Below are 22855 nucleotides of genomic sequence, written 5' to 3'. Positions count from 1 at the left end.
GGAGGGGAGGGTTCGGGATTTGGGGGAGCCCCGCCCCCATAAAGGGCCACCCCAAAAACCCAAAAACCCCAAATGGGGTTTGGGGCGGGGATTTGGGGGGACGGGGGAGGGTTTGGGGCGGCCCTGAAAGTTCCCGGTGGGGTTTAGGGGGGTCCTAAAATCCTAAATGTGGATTTTGGGGATCCCAAAAGTTTCCTGTGGGATTTGGGGGTGCCAAAAGTTCCCAGTGGGATTTGGGGGGTTCTAAAATCCTAAATGTGAATTTAGGGGATCCCAAAACCCCAAATGTGGATTTGGGGGATCCTAAAACTTTCTTGTAGGATTTTTGGGGGTTCCAAAAACCCCAAATGTGATTTTGGGGGTTCCCAGAAGTTCCCAGCAGGATTTGGGAATCCCAAAACCCCAAATGTGGATTTGGGGGGATCCCAAATATTTCCTGTGGGATTTGGGGGATCCCAAAACCCCAAATACGAATTTGGGGGATCCCAAAACTTTCCTGTGGGATTTGGGAAGTTCTAAAACCCCAAATGTGGATTTGGGGCCCCCAAAACCCCTGAGGTTAAATTTAGGAGATCCCAAAACCCCAAATGTGGATTTGGGGTCTCCAAAAGTTCCCAGTGGGATTTAGGGGAGTCCTAAAACGCCAAATGTGAATTTGGGGGATCCCAAAACCCCAAATGTGAATTTAGGGGTTCCAAAAACCCCAAATGTGGATTTGAGGGGGTCCCAAAACTTCCTGGTGGGATTTGGGGGATCCCCAAACCCCAAATGTGGAATTTGGGGTCCCCTGTCCCTCTCCCCAGATTTTTGGGGTCCCCCAAACCCCCGAGGTTAAATTTAGGGAATCCCAAACCCCAAATGTGAATTTGGGGGATCCCAAAATTTTCCTGTGGGATTTTGGGGTCCCCTCTCCCCCAATGTGACTTTTGGGGTTCCCCATCTCCCTCCCCAATTTTTTGGGGTCCCCACCCTCCTCCAGTCAGACTTTCCCACCACCCCAAACCCCAAAAAACCCCAAAAACCCCAAAAAAACCCCAAAATAAAACCCCAAAATCAAGAAACCACCACAACCACGGAGTGCTGCAAAAATCCGCCCCCCCTTTTTTTTGGGGGGCGCGAAAACCCAAAAAACCCCAAAAAAGAGACCCCGAAAAACCCCAATAAATTCTGGGAATCCCCAAAAAATTTTGGAAACCCAAAAAAAATTTTGGGAATCCCAAAAAAATTTGGGAATTCCGAAAAAAAAAAGCCGAAATTGCGTCACATGAGGCGGCAGCAGCGCTGCCTCTGCGCATGCGCGTCCTCGGCCGGCGCCGTGAGGCGGAGCCGGGGCGGGTCCGCGATGTCCCCAAGGGTGTCCCCAATGTCCCCAATGTCCCCAGGGGTGTCACCAGGGGTGTCCCCGCTGTCCCCGAGGGCGGTCCCGGGGTCTCTCCTGGGGTGGGCGTTGGCGGCCGCGCGGTGTCGCTTGAGGTGCGCCAGGGTGAGGGGGTGGCTTTTGTCACCCGCGGGGGGACAGCGGGGAGGGGACACTGCTGGGGACATTGGGGACACCATTGGGGACATTGGGGACAGCGCGGAGCCGTTGGGGTGAGGGTCCGAGGGGGGGGAGGGGTCCTGAGGGGACAAAAAGAAAAAGGGAGGGGACAATGGGGACATGGCGGTGTCACCCGTTGTCCCCTCGCCGGTGGCACTGGTGTCACCCTGGCCACCAGCTCCCCCCACCCGTCATTGTCACCAACACGCTGATGTCACCCGCGTGGTGTCACCAGTGTCCCCAAGGTCCCTCAGTGTCCCCCAGTGTCCCCAAGGTTTGCCAGTGTCCCCAAAGTCACCAATGTCCCCAAGGTCCCCTAATGTCCCCACTGTTCCCAATGTCCCCAATGTCCCCAGTGTCCCCAATGCCCCCAAAGTCCCCAATGCCCCCAAAGTCCCCAAGTCCCCAATGTCCCCAAGACCCCCAATGTCCCCAGTGTCCCAAATGTCCCCAATGTCCCCAATGCCCCCCCTAATGTCCCCAAGGTGTCCCCAATGTTCCCCAATGTCCCTCAGCCCCAATGTCCCCAAGGTCCCCCGATGTCCCCAATGTCCCTCACATCCACATTCCCCCAGATGTCCCCAATGACCCCCCAATGTCCCCCCCAATGTCCCCGATGTCCCCAATGTCCTCAGTGTCCCCAATGTCCCCAGTGTCTCCCATGTCCCCAATGTTCCCAGTGTCCCCGATGTCCCCCCCAATGTCCCCTCAATGTCCCCAGTGTCCCCGCTGTCCCTCACCCCGGCTCTGCCGCGCTGCCTCTGCCCGGTCCCTGTCGGTGCCTCGATGTCCCCAATGTCCCCCCAATGTCCTCAATGTCCCGGTGTCCCCGATGTCCCGAGTGTCCCTCACATGGATGTCACCTCTCCATGTCCTGCCATGTCCCTGATGTCCCTCACATCCATGTCCTCCATGTCCCCAATGTCCCCGATGTCCCCCCGTGTCCCTGATGTCCCCTATGTCCCCGATGTCCCCCCCGATGTCCCCAATGTCCCCCCAATGTCCCCAACGTCCTGGTGTCCCCAGCGTCCCTCACACCCATGTCCCCCCCAATGTCCCTGATGTCCCCCCGATGTCCCCACTGTCCCCGATGTCCCCATATCCCCCCTGATGTCCCTGATGTCCCCACTGTGTCCTCGATGTCCCCAATAGCCCTGATGTCCCCAGTGCCCCCGATGTCCCCCCGATGTCCCCGATGTCCCCCTGATGTCCCTGGTCTCCCTCACATGGATGTCACCCCCCGATGTCCCCGATGTCCCCGATGTCCCTGATGTCCCCGATGTCCCCAGTGTCCCCAATGTCCCTCACACCCACATCCCTCCCAATGTCCCTGATGTCCCCACTGTGTCCTCGATGTCCCCAATGTCCCCCCGATGTCCCTCACACCCATGTCCCCCCTGACGTCCATGATGTCCCTGATGTCCCCAATGTTCCTGATGTCCCCAGTGTCCCCAGTGTCCCCAGTGTCCCCAATGTCCCCACTGTCCCTCACCCCGGCTCCGCCGTGCTGCCTGTTCTCCGTCTCCGTCCGTTCCTCGGTGTCCCCTGCTGTCCCCTCGGTGTCCCCGGCCGTCCCCTCGATGTCCCCAGCCGTCCCCTCGGTGTCCCCGGCCGTCCCCCGGGCTGTCCCCTGGCTGTCCCCGGGTGTCCCCCTGTCCTCGTCCTCGCTGTCCCCTTGGTGTCCCCCGCGCTGCCACACGATGGCCTCGCGCTGCTGCTGCCGCCGGTACAGGCTGGAGCGCTCCGACAGGCTGGCCCTGCGCACCACCTTCCTGGGAATCCGGAATTCCGGGAATTATTCCCAAAATTCCGGGGATTATTCCCCAAATTCCAGGGATTTTGGGAAATTATCCCGGAATTCCGGGGATTTTGGGGATTATTCTGGTGATTTTGGGGATTATTCCAGGAATTTTGGGGACTCCGACACGCTGGCACTGCGCACCACCTTCCTGGAGACCCGGAATTCCGGGATAATTCCAGGAATTCCTGGATTATTCCCAGAATTCCAGGGATTATTCCCAAAATTCCAGAGATCTCGGGAATTATCCCAGAATTTTGAGATTTTTGGGGATTATTCCAGGGATTTTGGGGACTCCGACACGCTGGCCCTGTGCACCACCTTCCTGGAATTCCGGGAATTTGGGGATTATTCCCAAAATTCCAGAGATTTTGGGGATTATTCCGGGAATTCCGGTGATTTTGGGAATTATTCTGGTGATTTTGGGGATTATTCCGGGATTTTGGGGACTCCGATGTGCTGCCCCTGCGCACCACCTTCCTGGGATTTGGGAATTCCGGGAATTATTCCCAAAATTCCAGGGATTTTGGGAAATTATCCCGGAATTCTGGGGATTTTGGGAATTATTCCGGGGATTTTGGGAATTATTCCCGGAATTCCGGGGATTTTTGGGGATTATTCCAGGAATTCCAGGGATTTTGAGAATTATTCCCGGAATTCCAGGGATTTTGGGGATTATTCCCGGAATTCCAGGGATTTTGGGGATTATTCCCGGAATTCCCCAGGGATTTGGGAAATTATCCCGGAATTCCAGAGATTTTGGGAAATTATCCCCGAATTCCAGGGATTTTGGGGATTATTCCGGGGATTTTGGGGACTCCGACACGCTGGCCCTGCGCACCACCTTCCTGGAGACCCGGAATTCCGGGATAATTCCAGGAATTCCAAGGAATATTCCAGGAATTCCAGAGATTTTGGGGATTATTCCAGGAATTCCGGGGATTTTGGGACTTGTTACAGGGATTTTGGGGATTATTCCGGGATTTTGGGGACTCCGACACGCTGGCCCTGCGCACCACCTTCCTGGGATTCGGGAATTCCGGGAATTATTCCCGGAATTCCAGGGATTATTCCCCAAATTCCAGGAATTTTGGGAAATTATCCCGGAATTCCGGGGATTTTGGGGATTATTCTGGGGATTTTGGGGATTATTCTGGGGATTTTGGGGATTATTCTGGGATTTTGGGGACTCCGGTGTGCTGCCCCTGTGCACCACCTTCCTGGGATTTGGGAATTCTGGGAATTATTCCCAAAATTCCAGGGATTTTGGGAAATTATCCCAGAATTCCAGGGATTTGGGGGATTATTCTGGGGATTTTGGGAATTATTCCCAGAATTCCAGGGATTTTTTGGAATTATTCCAGTAATTCCAGGGATTTGGGGGATTATTCCAGGAATTCCAGGGATTTTTTGGAATTATTCCAGGAATTCCAGGGATTTTGGGAATTATTCCCGGAATTCCAGGGATTTTGGGGATTATTCCCGGAATTCCCCAGGGATTTGGGAAATTATCCTGGAATTCCAGAGATTTTGGGAAATTATCCCGGAATTCCGGGGATTTTGGGGATTATTCCGGGGATTTTGGGGATTATTCCAGGAATTTTGGGGACTCTGACACGCTGGCCCTGCGCACCACCTTCCTGGAGACCCGGAATTCCGGGATTATTCCAGGAATTCCAAGGAATATTCCAGGAATTCCAGAGATTTTGGGGATTATTCCAGGAATTCCGGGGATTTTGGGACTTGTTACAGGGATTTTGGGGATTATTCCGGGATTTTGGGGACTCCGACACGCTGGCCCTGCACACCACCTTCCTGGGATTTGGGAATTCCGGGAATTATTCCCAAAATTTCAGGGATTATTCCCGAAATTCCAGGGATTTTGGGAATTATTCTGGGAATTCCGGGGATTTTGGGGATTATTCCGGGGATTTTGGGAATTATTCCCGGAATTCCGGGGATTTTTGGGGATTATTCCAGGAATTCCAGGGATTTTGGGGATTATTCCAGGAATTCCAGAGATTTTGGAGATTATTCCAGGAATTCCGAGGATTTTGGGGATTATACCAGAGATTTTGGGGATTATTCCAGGAATTCTGGGGAATTCAGGGATTATTCCGGTGATTTTGGGGATTATTCCGGTGATTTTGGGGATTATTCCGGGGATTTTGGGATTATTCCGGGGATTTTGGGGATTATTCCGGGGATTTTGGGGATTATTCCGGGGATTTTGGGATTATTCCGGGGATTTTGGGGATTATTCCGGGGATTTTGGGGATTATTCCAGGGATTTGGGAATTTTGAGGGATGTAGAGACATCAAATGTCACCCCTGAAATGTGGCGACCCCCCCCGGTGTCACCCAGATCCCCCCCAGTGTCACCAGTGCCCCTCTGGAACCCTCCCAGTGACCCCAGTGTCACCCAGATCCCCCCCAGTGTCACCATGGCCGTGGGGACCCTCACCCAGTTCCCCCCAGTGACCCCTTGACCCCTTCCCAGTTCCTCCCAGTGCTCCCCAGTCGCTCCCAGTACCTCCCAGACCCTCCCAGTGGCCCCCTGACCCCCTCCCAGTCCCTCCCAGTACCCTCCTGACCTCCTCCCAGTCCCTCCCAGTACCTCACTGACCCTCCCAGTGCCCCCCTGACCCCCTCCCAGTCCCTCCAGTGCTCCCCTGACCCCCTCCCAGTGCCCCCCAGTGCCTCCCAGTCTCTCCCAGTCCCCCCAGTCCCTTCCAGTCCCTCCCAGTCCCCCCCAGTCCCTCCCAGTTCCTCCCAGTCCCTCCCAGTTCCTCCCAGTCCCTCCCAGTGCCACCCTGATCCCCTCCTAGTTCCCCCCAGTTCCCCCCAGTCCCTCCCAGTGCCCCCTGACCCCCTCCCAGTCCCTCCCAGTTCCTCCCAGTCCCTCCCAGTGCCACCCTGATCCCCTCCTAGTTCCCCCCAGTTCCCCCCAGTCCCTCCCAGTGCCCCCTGACTCCCTCCCAGTCCCTCCCAGTTCCTCCCAGTCCCTCCCAGTGCCACCCTGATCCCCTCCTAGTTCCCCCCAGTTCCCCCCAGTCCCTCCCAGTTCCCTCCAGTGCCCCCTTGACCCCCTCCCAGTCCCCCCTGAACCCCTCCCAGTGCTCCCCTGACCCCCTCCCAGTTCCCCCCAGTGCCCCTTGACCCCCACCCAGCTCCTCCCAGTTCCCCCCAGTTCCTCCCAGTCCCTCCCAGTTCCCCCCAGTTCCTCCCAGTGCCCTCCATTTCCCTCAAGTACCCCCTGACCTGCTCCCAGTCCCCCCCAGTCCCTCCCAGTCCCTCCCAGTCCCCCCCAGTCCCCCCTGAACCCCTCCCAGTCCCTCCCAGTTCCCCTCAGTGCCCCCCTGAACCCCTCCCAGTTTCCCCAAGTCCCTCCCAGTCCCTCCCAGTTCCTCCCAGTCCCTCCCAGTGCCACCCTGATCCCCTCCTAGTTCCCCCCAGTTCCCCCCAGTCCCTCCCAGTCCCCCCCAGTCCCCCCTGAACCCCTCCCAGTCCCTCCCAGTCCCTCCCAGTTCCCCCAGTCCCGTCCCCGCTGACCCGCGGCTGCCGGCGCTGGACGTTCTCCTCTGCAGCGGCGTCCGGTGCCGCTCGTGTCCCCTGAGCGCGGCCGCGCGCCGGTGCCGCAGCTCCCGCAGCCGCGCCCGCACCTCCTCGTCCCCGCACACGTCTGTGTCACCAAACGTCACCAAAATGTCACCGGAATGGCACCGGAATGGCACCGGAATGGCACCGAAACGGCACCAAAAATGTCAGCAAAATGTCAGCAAAATGGCACCAAAAATGTCACAAAAATGTCACCAAAATGTCACCGAAATGTCACTGAAATGTCACCAAAATGTCACCGGAATGGCACCGGAATGTCACCGGAATGGCACCGGAATGTCACCGGAATGTCACCGAAATGGCACCAAAAAGTCACCGGAATGGCGCCGAAACGGCACCAAAAATGTCAGCAAAATGTCACCAAAGTGTCACCAAAATGTCACTGAAACATCACCGAAATGGCACCAAAATGTCACACAAGTGTCACCAAAATGTCACAGAAATGGCACTGAAATTGCACCAAAATGTCACCAAAATGTCACCGAAATGTCAGCAAAACGTCACTGAAATGTCACCAAAAATGTCACCAAAATGTCACCAAAATGTCACCGAAAGGTCACCGAAAGGTCACAAAAATGTCACCGAAATGGCACCAAAAATGTCACCAAAATGTCACCAAAAGGTCACCGAAAGGTCACAAAAATGTCACCGAAATGGCACCAAAAATGTCACCAAAATGTCACCGAAATGTCACCAAAATGTCACCGAAATGTCACCAAAAATGTCAGCAAAAATGTCACTGAAATGTGACCAAAACATCATCAAAACGTCAGCAAAATGTCATCAAAATGTCACCGGAATGGCACCAAAATGTCACACAAATGTCACCAAATGTCAACAAAATGCCATCAAAATGTCACTGGAATGGCACCAAAATGGCACCAAAATGGCACCAAAGACTCATTGAAATGCCACCGAAATGTCACCGAAATGTCACCAAAATGTCACCAAAATGGCACCGAAATGTCACCGAAATGTCACCGAAACGTCACCAAAATGTCACCAAAACGTCACCAAAACGTCACCAAAAATGTGACCGAAATGTCACTGAAATGTGACCAAAACGTCACCAAAATTTCACTGAAATGCCACAACAACGTCACCAAAATGTCACCAAAAATGTCACCCAAACGTCACCAAAAACGTCACCAAAATGTCACCAAATGTCACTGAAATGTCACTGAAATGTCACCAAAAATGTCACTGAAATGTCACCAAAACAACACCAAAATGTCACCAAAATGTCACCAAAAATGTCACCAAACGTCACCAAACGTCACCAAAATGTCACGGGAATGGCACCGAAACGGCACCAAAAATGTCAGCAAAATGTCAGCAAAATGTCACCGAAATGTCACCAAAAGGTCACCAAAATGGCACCAAAATGGCACCGAAATGGCACCAAAATGTCACTGAAACGTCACCAAAATGTCACCAAAATGTCACTGAAATGTCACCAAAATGGCACCGGAATGTCACCGAAATGTCGCCGAAATGTCACCAAAATGTCACCAAAATGTCACCAAAATGTCACAAAAATGTCAAAAAAATGTCACCGAAACATCACCGAAATGTCACGGAAATGTCTCCAAATGTCCCCAAATGTCCCCAGCTGTCCCCGCAGCGGACGCACCCAGGGGCGTCTCGTCCTGCAGCGAGCGCAGCGCCCAGCTCGGCGCCGTGCGCCACCAGCAGCTCCGCCAGCTCCACCTGGGGACAAAACCCAAACACGGTGGGAACCCGGGGGGTGGCATTGTCCCCAGGTGTCCCCAGGGTGTCCCCAGGGGAGGGAGGGGACAGACCTGTCTCCAGCAGGCGGCGGCGTGCAGCGGCTGCCAGCCGTCGGCGTCGCGCGCGTCCGGCCGGGCGCGGTGCTCCAGCAGCAGCTCGGCCACCGCCAGGAACCCGCGGGCGGCGGCCACGTGCAGCTGGGGACAGAGGGGACAGCAGGGGACAGGAGGGGACAGGAGGGGACATTGGGGACAAGAGGGGACGGGGGGGACAGGAGGGGACAGGAGGGGACAGGAGGAGACAGTGGGGGACAGAGGGGACAAAGGGGACAGGGGGGACAGGAGGGAACAGGAGGGGACAGCAGGGACAGGAGGGGACAGCGGGGGACAGGAGGGGACAGCAGGGGACAGCGGGGCACAGAGGGGACAGGAGGGGACAGCAGGGGACAGGAGGGGACAGGAGGGGACAGGAGGGGACAGGAGGGGGATGGGGGGACAGGAGGGGACAGCGGGGGACAGGGTGGGACAACAGGGGACAGGAGGGGTTGGGGACAGCGGTGGTGGCACCTCAGTGGGACTGGGGGAGGGAGGACTCACCCCAAGTCCCTCCAGTGTCCCCCAGTGTCACCCTCATCCCCTCCCAGTGTCACCCTGGTCCCCCTCCAGTCACCCCCAGTGTCACCCTGACCCTCCCAGTGTCACCCTGGTCCCCCTCCAGTCACCCCCAGTGCCACCCTGACCCTCCCAGTGCCACCCCAACCCCCTCCCAGTGTCCCCCAGTGCCACCCTGACACTCCCAATGTCACTCTGGTCCCTCTCCAGCGTCACCAGGGGCATGGGGAGACTCACCCGGTGTCCCTCAGTGTCACCCTGGTCACCTCTAGTGAACCCCAGTGTCACCCTGGCCCTCCCAGTGTCACCCTGGTCCCCCTCCAGTCACCCCCAGTGTCACTCTGACCCTCCCAGTGTCCCCCAGTGCCCCTCTGAACCCCTCCCAGTGACTCCCAGTGTCACCCTGATTCCCCCTAATGTCACCCTGATTCTCCCAGTGTCACCCTGGTCCCTCCCCAGTGTCCCCCAGTGCCACCCTGACCCTCCCAGTGCCACCCCAACCCCCTCCCAGTGTCCCCAGTGCCACCCCAATCCCCTCCCAGTGTCCCCAGTGCCACCCCAATCCCCTCCCAGTGTCACCCTGGTCCCCCTCCAGTCACCCCCAGTGTCCCCCAATCCCCTCCCAGTGTCCCCCAGTGCCACCCTGCCCACAACCCCTCCCAGTGTCCCCCTCATCCCCTCCCAGCATCCCCCAGTGCCACCCTGACCCTCCCAGTGTCCCCCAGTGCCCCTCTGAAGCCCTCCCACTGACCCCCAGTGTCATCCTCATCCCCTCCCAGTGTCACCCTGGTCCCTCCCCAGTGACCCCAGTGCTACCCTGACCCTCCCAGTGTCACCCCAATCCCCTCCCAGTGACTCCAGTGTCACCCTGACCCTCCCAGTGTCACCCCAATCCCCTCCCAGTGACTCCAGTGTCACCCTGATCCTCCCAGTGTAACCCAGTCCCTCCCAGTGTCCCCCTGATCCTCCCAGTGCCACCTTGGTCCTTCTCCAGTCACCCCCAGTGCCACCCCAATCCCCTCCCAGTGTCCCCCAGTGTCACCTTCATCCCCTCCCAGTGTCCCCAGTGCCACCCTGACCCTCCCAGTGTCACCCTGGTCCTCCTCCAGTCACCCCCAGTGCCACCCCAACCCCCTCCCAGTGTCCCCCAGTGCCACCCTGACCCCCTCCCAGTGCCACCCTGACCCTCCCAGTGTCCCCCAGTGTCACCCAAATCCCCTTCAAGTGCCACCCCATCCCCTCCAGTGACCCCCAGTGTCACCCTGATCCTCCCAGTGTCACCCAGTCCCTCCCAGTGTCACCCTGGTCCCCCTCCAGTCACCCCCAGTGCCACCCCCATCCCCTCCCTCTGTCCCCCAGTGTCACCCTGACCCTCCCAGTGTCACCCTGGTCCCCCTCCAGTCACCCCCAGTGCCCCCCTGACCCTCCCAGTGTCCCCCAGTGCCCCTCTGAAGCCCTCCCAGTGTCCCCCAGTGTCACACTCATCCCCTCCCAGTGTCACCCTGGTCCCCCTCCAGTCATCCCCAGTGTCACCCTGACCCTCCCATTGTCACCCTGACCCTCCCAGTGTCCCCCAGTGTCACCCTGATCCTCCCAGTGCCACCCTGGTCCCCCTCCAGTCACCCCCAGTGTCCCCCTGCCCACAACCCCTCCCTATCCCCCATCCCTCCCCCACTGTCCCCTCCCCTGGGCGCCCCCTCCCCCTTCCAGTGCCCCCCTCCCGGTGTCCCCGAATGTCCCCAAGGTCCCACCAGGGTGGCCCCGTGTCCCCCGGGCGCGTCCAGGTCGGCACCGTCCCGGATGAGTCCCCGGATGTCCTGGAGCATGGCGCGCTCCGGCGCCGCCCGCGCGGCCTCGATGCGCTCCTGGGTGATCCCTGCAGGGACAGGAGGGTGACAAAGGTGACAAAGGTGACACCGCCCGCCGGGGCCACCAACCCCCCTCATCTACCACCGAAATGTCACCGAAATGTCAGCAAAATGTCGGCAAAATGTCACTGAAATGTCACCAAAACAACACCAAAACATCACCAAAACATCACCAAAACATCACCGAAATGTCACCGAAATGTCATCAAAATGTCACCAAAATGTCAATGAAGTGTCACCAAAATGTCACCGAAGTGTCACCAAAATGTCACCGAAATGTCACCAAAAGGTCACCAAAATGTCACCAAAATGTCACCAAAATGTCACCAAAATGTCAATGAAGTGTCACCAAAATGTCAGCAAAATGTCACAGAAATGTCACCAAAACGTCGGCAAAATGTCACAAAAATGCCACCCAAATGTCACCAAAATGCCACCAAAATTTCACCGAAATGTCACCAAAACATCAGCAAAATGTCACCAAACTGTCACCGAAATGTCACCAAAACGTCTCCGAAATGACACCGAAATGTCACTGAAATGTCAGCAAAATGTCACCAAAATGTCACCAAAATGTCACTGAAGTGTCACCAAAACGTCACCGAACCGTCACCAAAATGTCACCAAAACGCCACCAGAACGTCACCAAAATGTCACCAACCCCCGTCTGTCACCAAAATGTCACGAAAATGCCACCAAAATGTCACCAAAACATCACAAAATGTCACCAAAAAGTCACCAAAATGTCACTGAAACGTCACCAAAATGTCACCAAAAATGTCAACAAAATGTCAGCGAAATGTCACTGAAATGTCACCAAAACGTCACCAAAATGTCACCGAAATGTCACCGAAATGTCAATGAAATGTCACCAAAACGTCACCAAAACGTCACCAAAATGTCACTGAAATGTCACCAAAGCGTCAATGAAATGTCAGCAAAACGTCACCGAAGTGTCACAAAAATGTCACCAAAATATCACCAAAACATCACTGAAATGCCAACAAAATGTCACCAAAATGTCACCAAAAAGTCACCAGTGTCACCAAAATGTCACCAAAATGTCACCAAAAAGTCACCAAAGAGTCACCAAACGTCACCAAAAAGTCACCAAAAATGTCACCAAAATGTCACCAACCCCCATCTGTCACCAAAATGTCACGAAAATGCCACCAAAATGTCACTGAAATGTCACCAAAATGTCACCAAAACGTCACCAAAATGTCACCGAAGTGTCACCAAAATGCCACAAAAATGTCACTGAAATGTCACCAAAATGTCACAAAACATCACCAAAATGTCAACGAAGTGTCACCGAAACATCACCGAAATGTCACCAAAGCGTCACCGAAATGCCACCCCCCGAGTGTCACCTCTGTGGGCCATGGCGCTCTCCAGGCAGTCCAGCGTGGCCTCGTCGTCGCACAGGTCGTACGGCATGTTCCCGTCGGAATTCACCGCCAGCAGGTCGGCGCCGCTGATCCATGAAAAAATCCGGGATCAGTCCCGGGGACAGGCCCGGTGCCACCCCCGCGGTGTCCCCAATGTCCCCAAGGTACCGCTGGATCAGCAGCTGCGCCAGGCCCAGGTGGCCGCAGGTGGCGGCGGCGTGGAGGGGGGTCCAGAGCTCGGCGTCGCGCGCGTCCGGATCGGCGCCGGCGTCCAGCAGCAGCCGGGCCAGAGGGAGAGAGGCGTCGATGCAGCACTGGGAATGTGGGAATGGGAATGGGAATGGTGGGAATGTGGGAATGGTGGGAATGGGAATGGGAATGATGGGAATGGGAATGGTGGGAATGGGAATGGTGGGATTGGGATCTCATGGTCCAGCAGCAGCCGGGCCAGCGGGAGAGAGGCGTCGATGCAGCACTGGGAATGTGGGAATGGTGGGAATGGGAATGGTGGGAATGGGAATGGGAATGGGAATGGTGGGAATGGGAATGGGAATGGTGGGAATGGGAATGGTGGGAATGGGAATGGGAATGGGAATGGGAATGGGAATGGGAATGGGAATGGGAATGATGGGAAAAATGGGAATGGGATTGGGAATGGTGGGATTGGGAATGGTGGGATTGGGAATGGGAATGGGAATGGTGGGAAAAATGGGATTGGGAATGATGGGAATGGTGGGAATGGGAATGGGAATGGCAGGAATGATGGGAAAAATGGGATTGGGAATGATGGGATTGGGATTTCATGGGCCAGGAGCAGCCGGCCAATGGGAGGGAGTCGTTGATCCAGCACTGGGAATGGTGGGAAAAATGGGAACGGGATTGATGGGAATGGGATTGGGAATGATGGGATTGGAAATGATGGGATTGGGATCTCATGGTCCAGCAGCAGCCGGGCCAGCGGGAGAGAGGCGTCGATGCAGCACTGGGAATGTGGGAATGGGAATGGGAATGGGAATGGGAATCGGAATGGTGGGAATGGGAATGGGAATGGGAATGATGGGAATGGGAATGGGAATGGTGGGAATGATGGGAATGGGATTTCATGGGCCAGCAGCAGCCGGGCCAGCGGGAGAGAGGCATCGATGCAGCACTGGGAATGTGGGAATGGGAATGGGAATGGTGGGAATGGGAATGGTGGGAATGGTGGGATTGGGATTTCACGGTCCAGGAGCAGCCGGGCCAGTGGGAGGGAAGAGTTGATCCAGCACTGGGAACGCGGGAATGGGAATGGGAATGGTGGGAATGATGGGAATGGGAATGGGAATGGGAATGGGAATTATAGGATTGGGATTTCTTGGTCCAGGAGCAGCCGGGCCAGCGGGAGAGAGGCGTCGATGCAGCACTGGGAATGTGGGAATGGGAATGGGATTGGGAATGACGGGAATGGGAATGGTGGGAATAATGGGAATGGCAATGGTGGGAAAAATGGGAATGATGGGAATGATGGGAATAATGGGAATGGGATTGGGATTTCATGGTCCAGCAGCAGCCGGGCCAGTGGGAGAGAGGCGTCGATGCAGCACTGGGAATGTGGGAATGGGAATGGGAATAATGGGAATGGGAATGTTGGGAATGTTGGGAATGGTGGGATTGGGATTTCACGGTCCAGGAGCAGCCGGGCCAGCGGGAGAGAGGCGTCGATGCAGCACTGGGAATGTGGGAATGATGGGAATGGGAATGTGGGAATGGGAATGGTGGGAATGGGAATGGGAATGGTGGGAATGGTGGGAATGGTGGGAATGGGAATGAGAATGGGATTGGGAATGATGGGATTGGGAATGGTGGGAATGGGAATGGGATTGGGAATGGTAGGAATGGGAATGGGATTGGGAATGGGAATGGTGGGAATGGTGGGATTGTGACTGGGTTTGGGATTTCATGGTCCAGGAGCAGCCGGGCCAGCAGGAGGGAGGCGTCGATGCAGCACTGGGAATGTGGGAATGGGAATGGGAATGGAATGGGAATGGGATTGGAATGGGATTGGGAATGGGAATGGTGGGACTGATGGGATTGGGAATGATGGGAATGGGATTGGGAATGGGAATGGGAATGGGAATGGGAATGGGAATGGTGGGAATGGGAATGGGAATCGTGGGAATGGTAGGAATGGGAATGGGAATGGGAATGGGAATGGTGGGAATGGGAATGGGAATGGTGGGAATGGGAATGGGATTGGGAATGGGAATGGTGGGAATAATGGGATCGGGATTGATGGGAATGGGAATGGGAATAATGGGAATGGGAATGGTGGGAATGATGGGAATGGGAATGGTGGGAATGATGGGAAACATGGGAATAAATGGGAATCATGGGAATGGGAATGATGGGAATAATGGGAATCTTGGGAACACGGGAATAAATGGGAATCACGGGAATGGGAATGGGGTGGGATTCGCGGTGCTGGAACGTTGGAGGTTCACGGGATGGGAGGGACGTGGGAAATGGGACATCGGGATTTGGGATCCGGGGGTGAAGAGGGGAAGGGAAGGAGCTGGGATGGGAAAGATTCCGTGTCACCGGGATGGGGAAGGATCCCAGATCACCAGGGATGGGAAAAGACCCGGATTTGGGAAATCGGGGTCTGGGATCACTGGGGAACGGGATGGGAAAGGGCCTGGATTTGGGAAATTGGGGTCCGGGATCACCGGGGAATGGGATGGGAAAGGGCCTGGATTTGGGATCACCAGGATCTGGGATCAGCAGTCAATGGAAGGGGAAAGGGCCTGGATTTGGAATTGCTGAGATCTGGGATCAGCAGGGAATAGGACGGGAAAGGGCCTGGATTTAGGAACACCAGGATCCGGGATCAGCAATAAATGGGATGGAAAAGGGCCTGGATTTGGGATCACTGGGATCTGGGATGAGCAGTACATGGAATGGGAAAGGGCCTGGATTTGGGATCACCAGGATCTGGGATCAGCAGGGAATGGGATGGAATGAAGAGAGGCCTGGATTTGGGATCAGCAATAAATGGGATGGGAAAGGGCCTGGATTTGGGATCACTGGGATCTGGGATCAGCAGGGAATGGGATGGGAAAGGGCCTGGATTTGGGATCACTGGGATCTGGAATCACCAGTAAATGGGATGGGAAGGATGTGGAGATGGAATATTGGGATTTGGGATCAATGGATGGAGCCGGGATGGAAAAGGCCTGGATTTGGGATCACCGGGATCCGGGATCACTGGAATCTGGGATGGGAAAGGGCCTGGATTTGGGATCACCAGGATTTGGGATGAGCAGATGGAAGTGGGATGGAGAAGCCCCAAACCCGGATATCAGAGTCAGTTAACGGGATCACAGGAAGGCCCCGGCTCTGGAAACGCCGGGAATGCCGGGAATGCTGGGAATCCCGGGAATTTGGGAATACCTGGTGCAGCGCCGTCAGCCCGTCCTCGTTGCACAGGTCGGGGCTGATCCCGCTCTCCAGGAACTGCCGGACTGCGGAGGAACGGGAGCGGAATTCCGGGGGCTGCCGGAACCCCGACGGAGCCACGGAGAGCCCCACGGCCATTCCAGGGATCCCAGTGGAGATTCCAGGGATCCCAGTGGAGATTCCAGGGATCCTAGGGGCCATTCCGGGGATTCCAATGGAAATTCCAGGGATCCCAATGGGAATTCCAGGGATCCCAATGGGAATTCCAGGGATCCCAATGGCTATTCCAAGGATTTCAGTGCAACCACCAAGAATTCCAAGGATCCAAATAGATCCAAGGAGCATCCCAATGGAAATTCCAAGGATTCCAATGGAACCGTGGAAAATCCCAATGGCCATTCCAAGGATTCCACTGGCAATTCCAGGCATCCCAATGGAAATTCCATGGATACCAATGGCATTCCCAAGGATCCCAATGGCATTCCCAAGGATCCTAATGGAATTCCCAAGGATCCCAACAGCATTCCCAAGGATCCCAATGGCATTCCCAAGGATCCCAAAGGCCATTCCAAGGATCCCAATGACAATTCCAGGGATCCCAATGGCATTTCCAAGGATTCCAATGCCATTCCCAAGGATCCCAATGGCTCATTCAAGGCAATCCCAATGGAATTCCCAAGGATCCCAAAGACAATTCCAGGGATCTCAATGGAACCTCCAAGAATCCCGACGGATCCACCAAGCATCCCAATGGAATCATGGAGCATCCCAATGGAACCATGGAACATCTCAAGGTCCATTCCAAGGATCTCAGTGGTGATTCCAAGAATTCCAGTGGAACCATTGAGAACTCCAAGGATCCCAATGGATCCAAGGAGCGTCCCAATGGCGATTCCAAGGATTCCAATGGACCCATGGAACATCCCAATGGCATTCCCAAGGATCCCAATGGCAATTCCAAGGATTCCAATGGACCCATGGAACATCCCAATGGCATTCCCAAGGATCCCAATGGACATTCCAAGGATCCCAACAGCACCATGGAATATCCCAATGGAACCACCAGGAATCCCTACGGCACTTCCAAAGATTCCAATGGAGAGGAATCCCAATGGATCGATGGAGTATCCCAATGGCACTTCCAAGAGTCCCAATGGCACCATGGAGCATCCCGATGGAACCACCAGGAATCCAGCTCCCAATGGAGCTTCCAGGGATCCCAATGCCAATTCCAAAAATCCCAATGGAACCACCAGGAATCCCAACGGAACCATGGAACATCCCAATGGCAATTCCACGGATCCCAATGGCATTTCCAAGGATCCCAATGGCGATTCCAAGGATTCCAATGGAACCATGGAACACCCCAAAGGCGATTCCAAGGATCCCAAAGGTGATTCCAAGGATTGCAGTGCAACCACCAAGAATCCCAGTGGATCCCAGTGGATCCAAGGAGCATCCCAGTGGCATTCCAAGGATCCCAATGGCATTCCCAAGGATTCCAATGGCATTCCCAAGGAACCCAATGGCTCATCCAAGGATCCCAATGGCATTCCCATGGCAATCCCAATGGCATTCCCAAGAATCCCAAAGACAATTCCACGGATTCCAATGGCGATTCCAGGGATTCCAATGGCAATCCCAAAGATCCCAACAGCATTCCCAAGGATCCCAATGGAACCATGGAACATCCCAATGGTAATTCCAAGGATCCCAATGGCAATTCCAAAGATTCCAATGGAAATTCCAAGGATCCCAATGGCAATTCCAAGGATTCCAATGGAACCACCAGGAATTCCAAAGGAGCTTCCAAGGCAATCCCAATGGCATTCCCAAGGATCCCAACGGCATTCCCAAGGATCCCAATGGCATTCCCAAGGATCCCAACGGCAATTCCAAGAATCCCAATGGCATTCCCAAGGATCCCAACGACAATTCCAAGAATCCCAATGGCATTCCCAAGGATCCCAATGACCATTCCACGAATTCCGGTGGAACCATCAAGAACTCCAAGGATCCCAATGGATCCAAGGACCGTCCCAAGGGCACTTCCAAGGATCCCAATGGCAATTCCAAGGATCCTGATAGAAGCATCAGGAAACCAATGGATCCAAGGAACATCCCAATGGCAATTCCAGGGATCCCAGTGACACCATGGAGCGTCCCAATTGCCATTCCAAAGATCCCAACGGCATTCCAAAGGATCCCAGTGGAACCACCAGGAATCCCAATGGAGCTTCCAGGGATCCCAATGGAACCTCCAAGAATCCCGACGGATCCACCAGGAATCCCAATGGAATCATGGAGCATCCCAGTAGCAATTCCACGGATCCCAATGGCGATTCCAAGGATCCCAATGGAACCATGGAACATCCCAATGGCAATTCCAAGGATCCCAATGGCTCATCCAAGACAATCCCAATGGAATTCCCAAGGATCCCAATGGAAATTCCAAGGATCCCAAAGGCGATTCCAGGGATTCCAATGGCATTCCCAAGGATCCCAATGGCCATTCCCAAGGATCCCAATGGCATTCCCAAGGATCCCAACGGCATTCCCAAGGATCCCAATGGAACCATGGAACATCCCAATGGTAATTCCAAGGATCCCAATGGCAATTCCAAAGATTCCAATGGCCATTCCAAGGATCCCAATGGAAATTCCAAGGATCCCAATGGAAATTCCAAAGATCCCAATGGCATTACCAAGGATCCCAATGGCAATTCCAAGGATCCCAATGGCGATTCCGGGGATCCCAATGGAACCTCCAAGAATCCCGATGGATCCACCAGGAATCCCAATGGAATCATGGAGCATCCCAGTGGCAATTCCACGGATCCCAATGGCATTCCCAAGGAACCCAATGGCTCATCCAAGGCAATCCCAATGGAATTCCCAAGGATCCCAATGGCATTCCCAAGGAACCCAGTGGCCATTCCCAAGGATCCCAATGGAACCATGGAACATCCCAAGGTCAATTCCAAGGATCCCAATGGCGATTCCAGGGATCCCAATGCAGATTCCAGGGATCCAAATGGCAATTCCAAGGATCCTGATGGAAATTCCAGGGATCCCACCGGCATTCCCAAGGATCCCAATGGTGATTCCAAGGATTCCAACGGCATTCCCAAGGATCCCAATGGCATTCCCAAGGATCCCAATGGCATTCCCAAGGATCCCAGTGGCCATTCCCACGGATCCCAAACCCATCCCAAGGATCCCAAGGGACCCCCCGTGTATCCCAACCCCCCGGCTCCGCTCCCACCCCTCCATCCCCACCCCATCCCCGCTTTCCCCCCATTCCCACGAATCCCCCGGCACCAAATCCCGGGAATTCCTCCCCACCTTCCTCCTCGTCGTGCCGGGCGGCCGCCTCCAGCAGCCGCACGCTGGCCGGGAACGTCACCCTCTTCCCGCCGCTCTTCCTCCTCCTCCTCCTCCTCCTGTCCCCGTCGGGAATTCCCGGGATTTCCCTCTCGGCCTGCGCCCACCTCTTCAGCTGCTGGGCCCGGCGCCTCTGGGCGTGCCGCAGCCGCTCGGCCGTGCCGAGCCGCGACACCGCCGGCATCTCCGCCAGCAGCTCCCGGTGCTCCGCCATGGCCCCGGGAACACCGGGAAAACCTCGGGAAGGACGGCCGGGAGCGGGGCAGAGGGACAGAACCGGCGGGGGCCTATCCCTCTGCCCTCAGCGTTTTCCCGGGATCCGGAGCCGGGCGGAGTTTGGGAAGCATCTCCCGCTTTTTTTTTTCAGTTTATTTTGGGTTTTTTCTTCCCCCTCTGCCGGGATTCCCGGTTTTTTTTATCCCGCGCTGCCGGGGAATCCGGGAAGATCCCGTGGGAGGAATCCTACAGGAAGGAGGGATGGTTAAATCCGGGGAGAGGCTCCGTGCCCAACCCGCGGCCGGTTCTCCCGGTTTTCCTAATCCCGGGATTGACCTCGAGTCCAGAATTCCCGAGCCCGGACGCTTCCCAAAAAAACAACAAAACGTGGACAATTTGGGGTTTTTTGCGTTGGTTTTTATGGAGGAAAAATATTGGGAATGTTGATCCAAAGGGGATCCAAAGGGAGAATTCCAGGTGGGGAGCGGAAAAAACCGGGAGCGGCTCCGCGCCCACGGGCAGGGCCGGGCAGGGCCGGGCGGATTCCGGAGGATTCCGGCGGAGCCGGATTCCCAAACCTGGGCTCCCTTCCCGGGTTGGGAAAGGCTGGGGCAAAGTCCGGGGGAAAAGAGGAGAAGAATTCCCTTAATCCCGGGAAAAATCCCTCCGGAATGCCGAGGGGGGGGTTGGAAAAGGGGGGGGTCCAAACCCCGGGAATTCCCACAGGGAAAAATGGGGATGGAATTCCCAACACCATTTCCGAAACAATTCCCAGAATGGCCTTGAAATCTCTCAAAACAACCCCAAAATCCCTCAAAATGACTCCAAAATCCCTCAAAACACCCCAAAATCCCTCAAAACAGCCCCAAAATCCCTCGAAATGACCCCAAAATCCCTCAAAACAGCCCCAAAATCCCTCGAAATGACCCCAAAATCCCAAAAAGTGACCCCAAAATCCCTCAATACAGCCCCAAAATCCCTCAAAAAAGCCCCAAAATCCCTCAAAATGACCCCAAATCCCTCAAAACAGCCCCAAAATCCCTCAAAATGACCCCAAAATCCCTCAAAACAGCCCCAAAATCCCTCGAAATGACCCCAAAATCCCTCGGAATGACCCCAAATTCCCTGAAAATGACCCCAAAATCCCTCAAAAAAGCCCCAAAATCCCTCAAAACGACCCCAAAATCCCTCGGAATGACCCCAAATTCCCTGAAAATGACCCCAAAATCCCTCGAGATGACCCCAAATCTTTCAAAATGACCCCAAAATCCCTGAAAACTGCCCCAAAATCCCTCGAAATTCCCTCAAAACAGCCCCAAAATCCCTCGGAACGGTCCCAAAATCCCCAGAACGACCCCAAAATCCCTCAAAATGACCCAAAATCCCTCAAAATGACCCAAAATCCCTCGAAATGACCCAAAATCCCTCGAAATGACCCCAAAATTGCGGGAGCCGCGCCAGGCCGGGCTCATCGGGATTCGGGAATTCGCCACCGGATCCGGGCACGGGAATTTCCCTTTCAAATTTCCCTTTCCAAACCCAACTCCCGATCTTTTATTCATCCGGGATTGACGTCACGGAGCCGCCGCCACCGGGAGGGGTTCGGTGTCACCGCGATGTCCCCAAGGGTGGGAATTGTCCCCAAGGGTGGGAATTGTCCCCTCTGGGCCATCGCGGATTCCCAAAATTCCGGGATGGGAATTTTCACAGGGAGCGCCCCCAGAGCGCCCCAAGACCCTCCTGATGTCCCCAAGACCCCTCCGAGGTGGCCCCCGTGTCCCCAAACCCCCCCCCCCCGAGGTGTCCCCAGACCCCCCCCGAGGTGACCCCAAGACCCTCCTGGTGTCCCCAAGACCCCCCTCGAGGTGTCTCCAAGACCCTCCCGATGTCCCCAAGACCCCTCTGAGGTGTCCCCAAGGTCCCCCCAAGTCCCTGAACTTGTCCCCAAACCCCCCCGAGGTGTCCCCAAACCCCCCCGAGATGTCCCCAAGACCTCCCCGGGGTGACCCCCGTGTCCCCAAACCCCCCCGAGGTTTCCCCAAAACCCCCCCGGGGTGACCCCCTGTCCCCAAACCACCCTCAGGACCCCGAATCTGTCCCCAACCCCCGTCCCCAAGCCCCCCTGACCCCCCAGACCCCGCCCTGTCCCCGCCGTCCCCTCACGATTCCCGCCATGTCCCCAAGCCCCCCTCAGGCCGCCCCTCACGTGACCGCCATTTTGCCCGGCCCCCTTTCCCGCGCCCCCCCCTCAGCGGGTCCCCCCTCCCGCCCAGGCCCCTCCGCAGGCTCCCCGCCCTCCGGTACCGGCCGCTGTCGCCTCGTTGTCCCCTCGTTGTCCCCTCGCTGTCCCCGCTGCGGCCTCGGGCCCTGCCCGCCGCCGCCGCCGCTGCCCGAGGCGGGGCTGTCGCCATGGCGACGGCGGCGCTTCCGGCGACGCCGGAAGTGAGTGCGAGAAACACGGAAGTGGCGGGCGGCGGTGCCGCCACACTCAAGATGGCGGCGCGCGGCGCGGCGCCCCCTGGCGGGCGGAGAGGAAACGACCGCGAAATGGGGCGGGTTTGGGGGTCCCAAAGTTCGGGGAGGGATTTGGGGGCCCCCCTCGAGGTGTGGCTGTGTCCCCCCAGGCCTCTCAAGGCTTCCAATAGAGGGAAACCCCCTCAGGGCGTGAATGGGACCACCCCTCCCAATTCCCACCGCTAGAGCACTCCAGTAATGGGAACCCCCCCTCAGTGTTCGGGTCCGCTTCGGGAGGGTTCAGGTGAGTTCGGGTCCGCTCGGGTCCCTTCGGATTCTGTCTGGGTGAGTTCGGGTCCTTTCGGGTCGGTTCGGGTGTGTTCGGGTCGGTTCTGTGTCCCTCGGGTCTGTTCGGGTGTGTTCGGGTCCGTTCGGATCCGTTCGGGTTCTCTCGGGTGTGTTCGGGTCATTCGGGTTCCCTCGGGTCTGTTTGTGTCGGTTCGGGTTCCCTCGGGTCTGTTCGGGTCGGTTCTGGGTCCCTCGGGTCAGTTCGGGTTCCCTCGGGTCTGTTCGGGTCGGTTCTGGGTCCCTCGGGTCTGTTCGGGTTCCCTCGGGTCTGTTCGGGTCGGTTCTGGGTCCCTCGGGTCTGGTCGGGTTCCCTCGGGTCTGTTCGGGTCGGTTCTGGGTCCCTCGGGTCTGTTCGGGTTCCCTCGGGTCTGTTCGGGTTAGTTCGGGTTCCCTCGGGTCAGTTCGGGTCGGTTCGGGTTCCCTGGGTCGGGTTCGGCTCCGCCCGGCTCCTCTCGGCTCCGCCC

General features: G+C 56.2%; 1 protein-coding gene across 1 annotated transcript; it reads right to left on the bottom strand.

The window, feature by feature from the left end:
* Positions 1–1126: 1126 nt before the first annotated feature.
* On the bottom strand, positions 1127–22048 carry PPP1R16A (protein phosphatase 1 regulatory subunit 16A). The gene is given in 12 exon segments (XM_063400390.1): positions 1127–1617; positions 3030–3309; positions 6888–7017; positions 8587–8614; positions 8616–8663; positions 8756–8881; positions 11047–11171; positions 12537–12640; positions 12723–12868; positions 15984–16054; positions 19335–19835; positions 21894–22048. Coding segments are annotated over 11 exon segments (1668 nt in total). The 5' UTR covers positions 19588–19835; positions 21894–22048; the 3' UTR covers positions 1127–1260.
* Between the last annotated feature and the right edge of the window lie 807 nt (positions 22049–22855).

Source organism: Prinia subflava, chromosome 1 (genome assembly GCF_021018805.1).
Source record: "Prinia subflava isolate CZ2003 ecotype Zambia chromosome 1, Cam_Psub_1.2, whole genome shotgun sequence".
Classification (NCBI taxonomy): Eukaryota; Metazoa; Chordata; class Aves; order Passeriformes; family Cisticolidae; genus Prinia; species Prinia subflava.
Note: the sequence above shows the minus strand (reverse complement) of the source record. Positions and strands in the feature narration are given on the sequence as shown.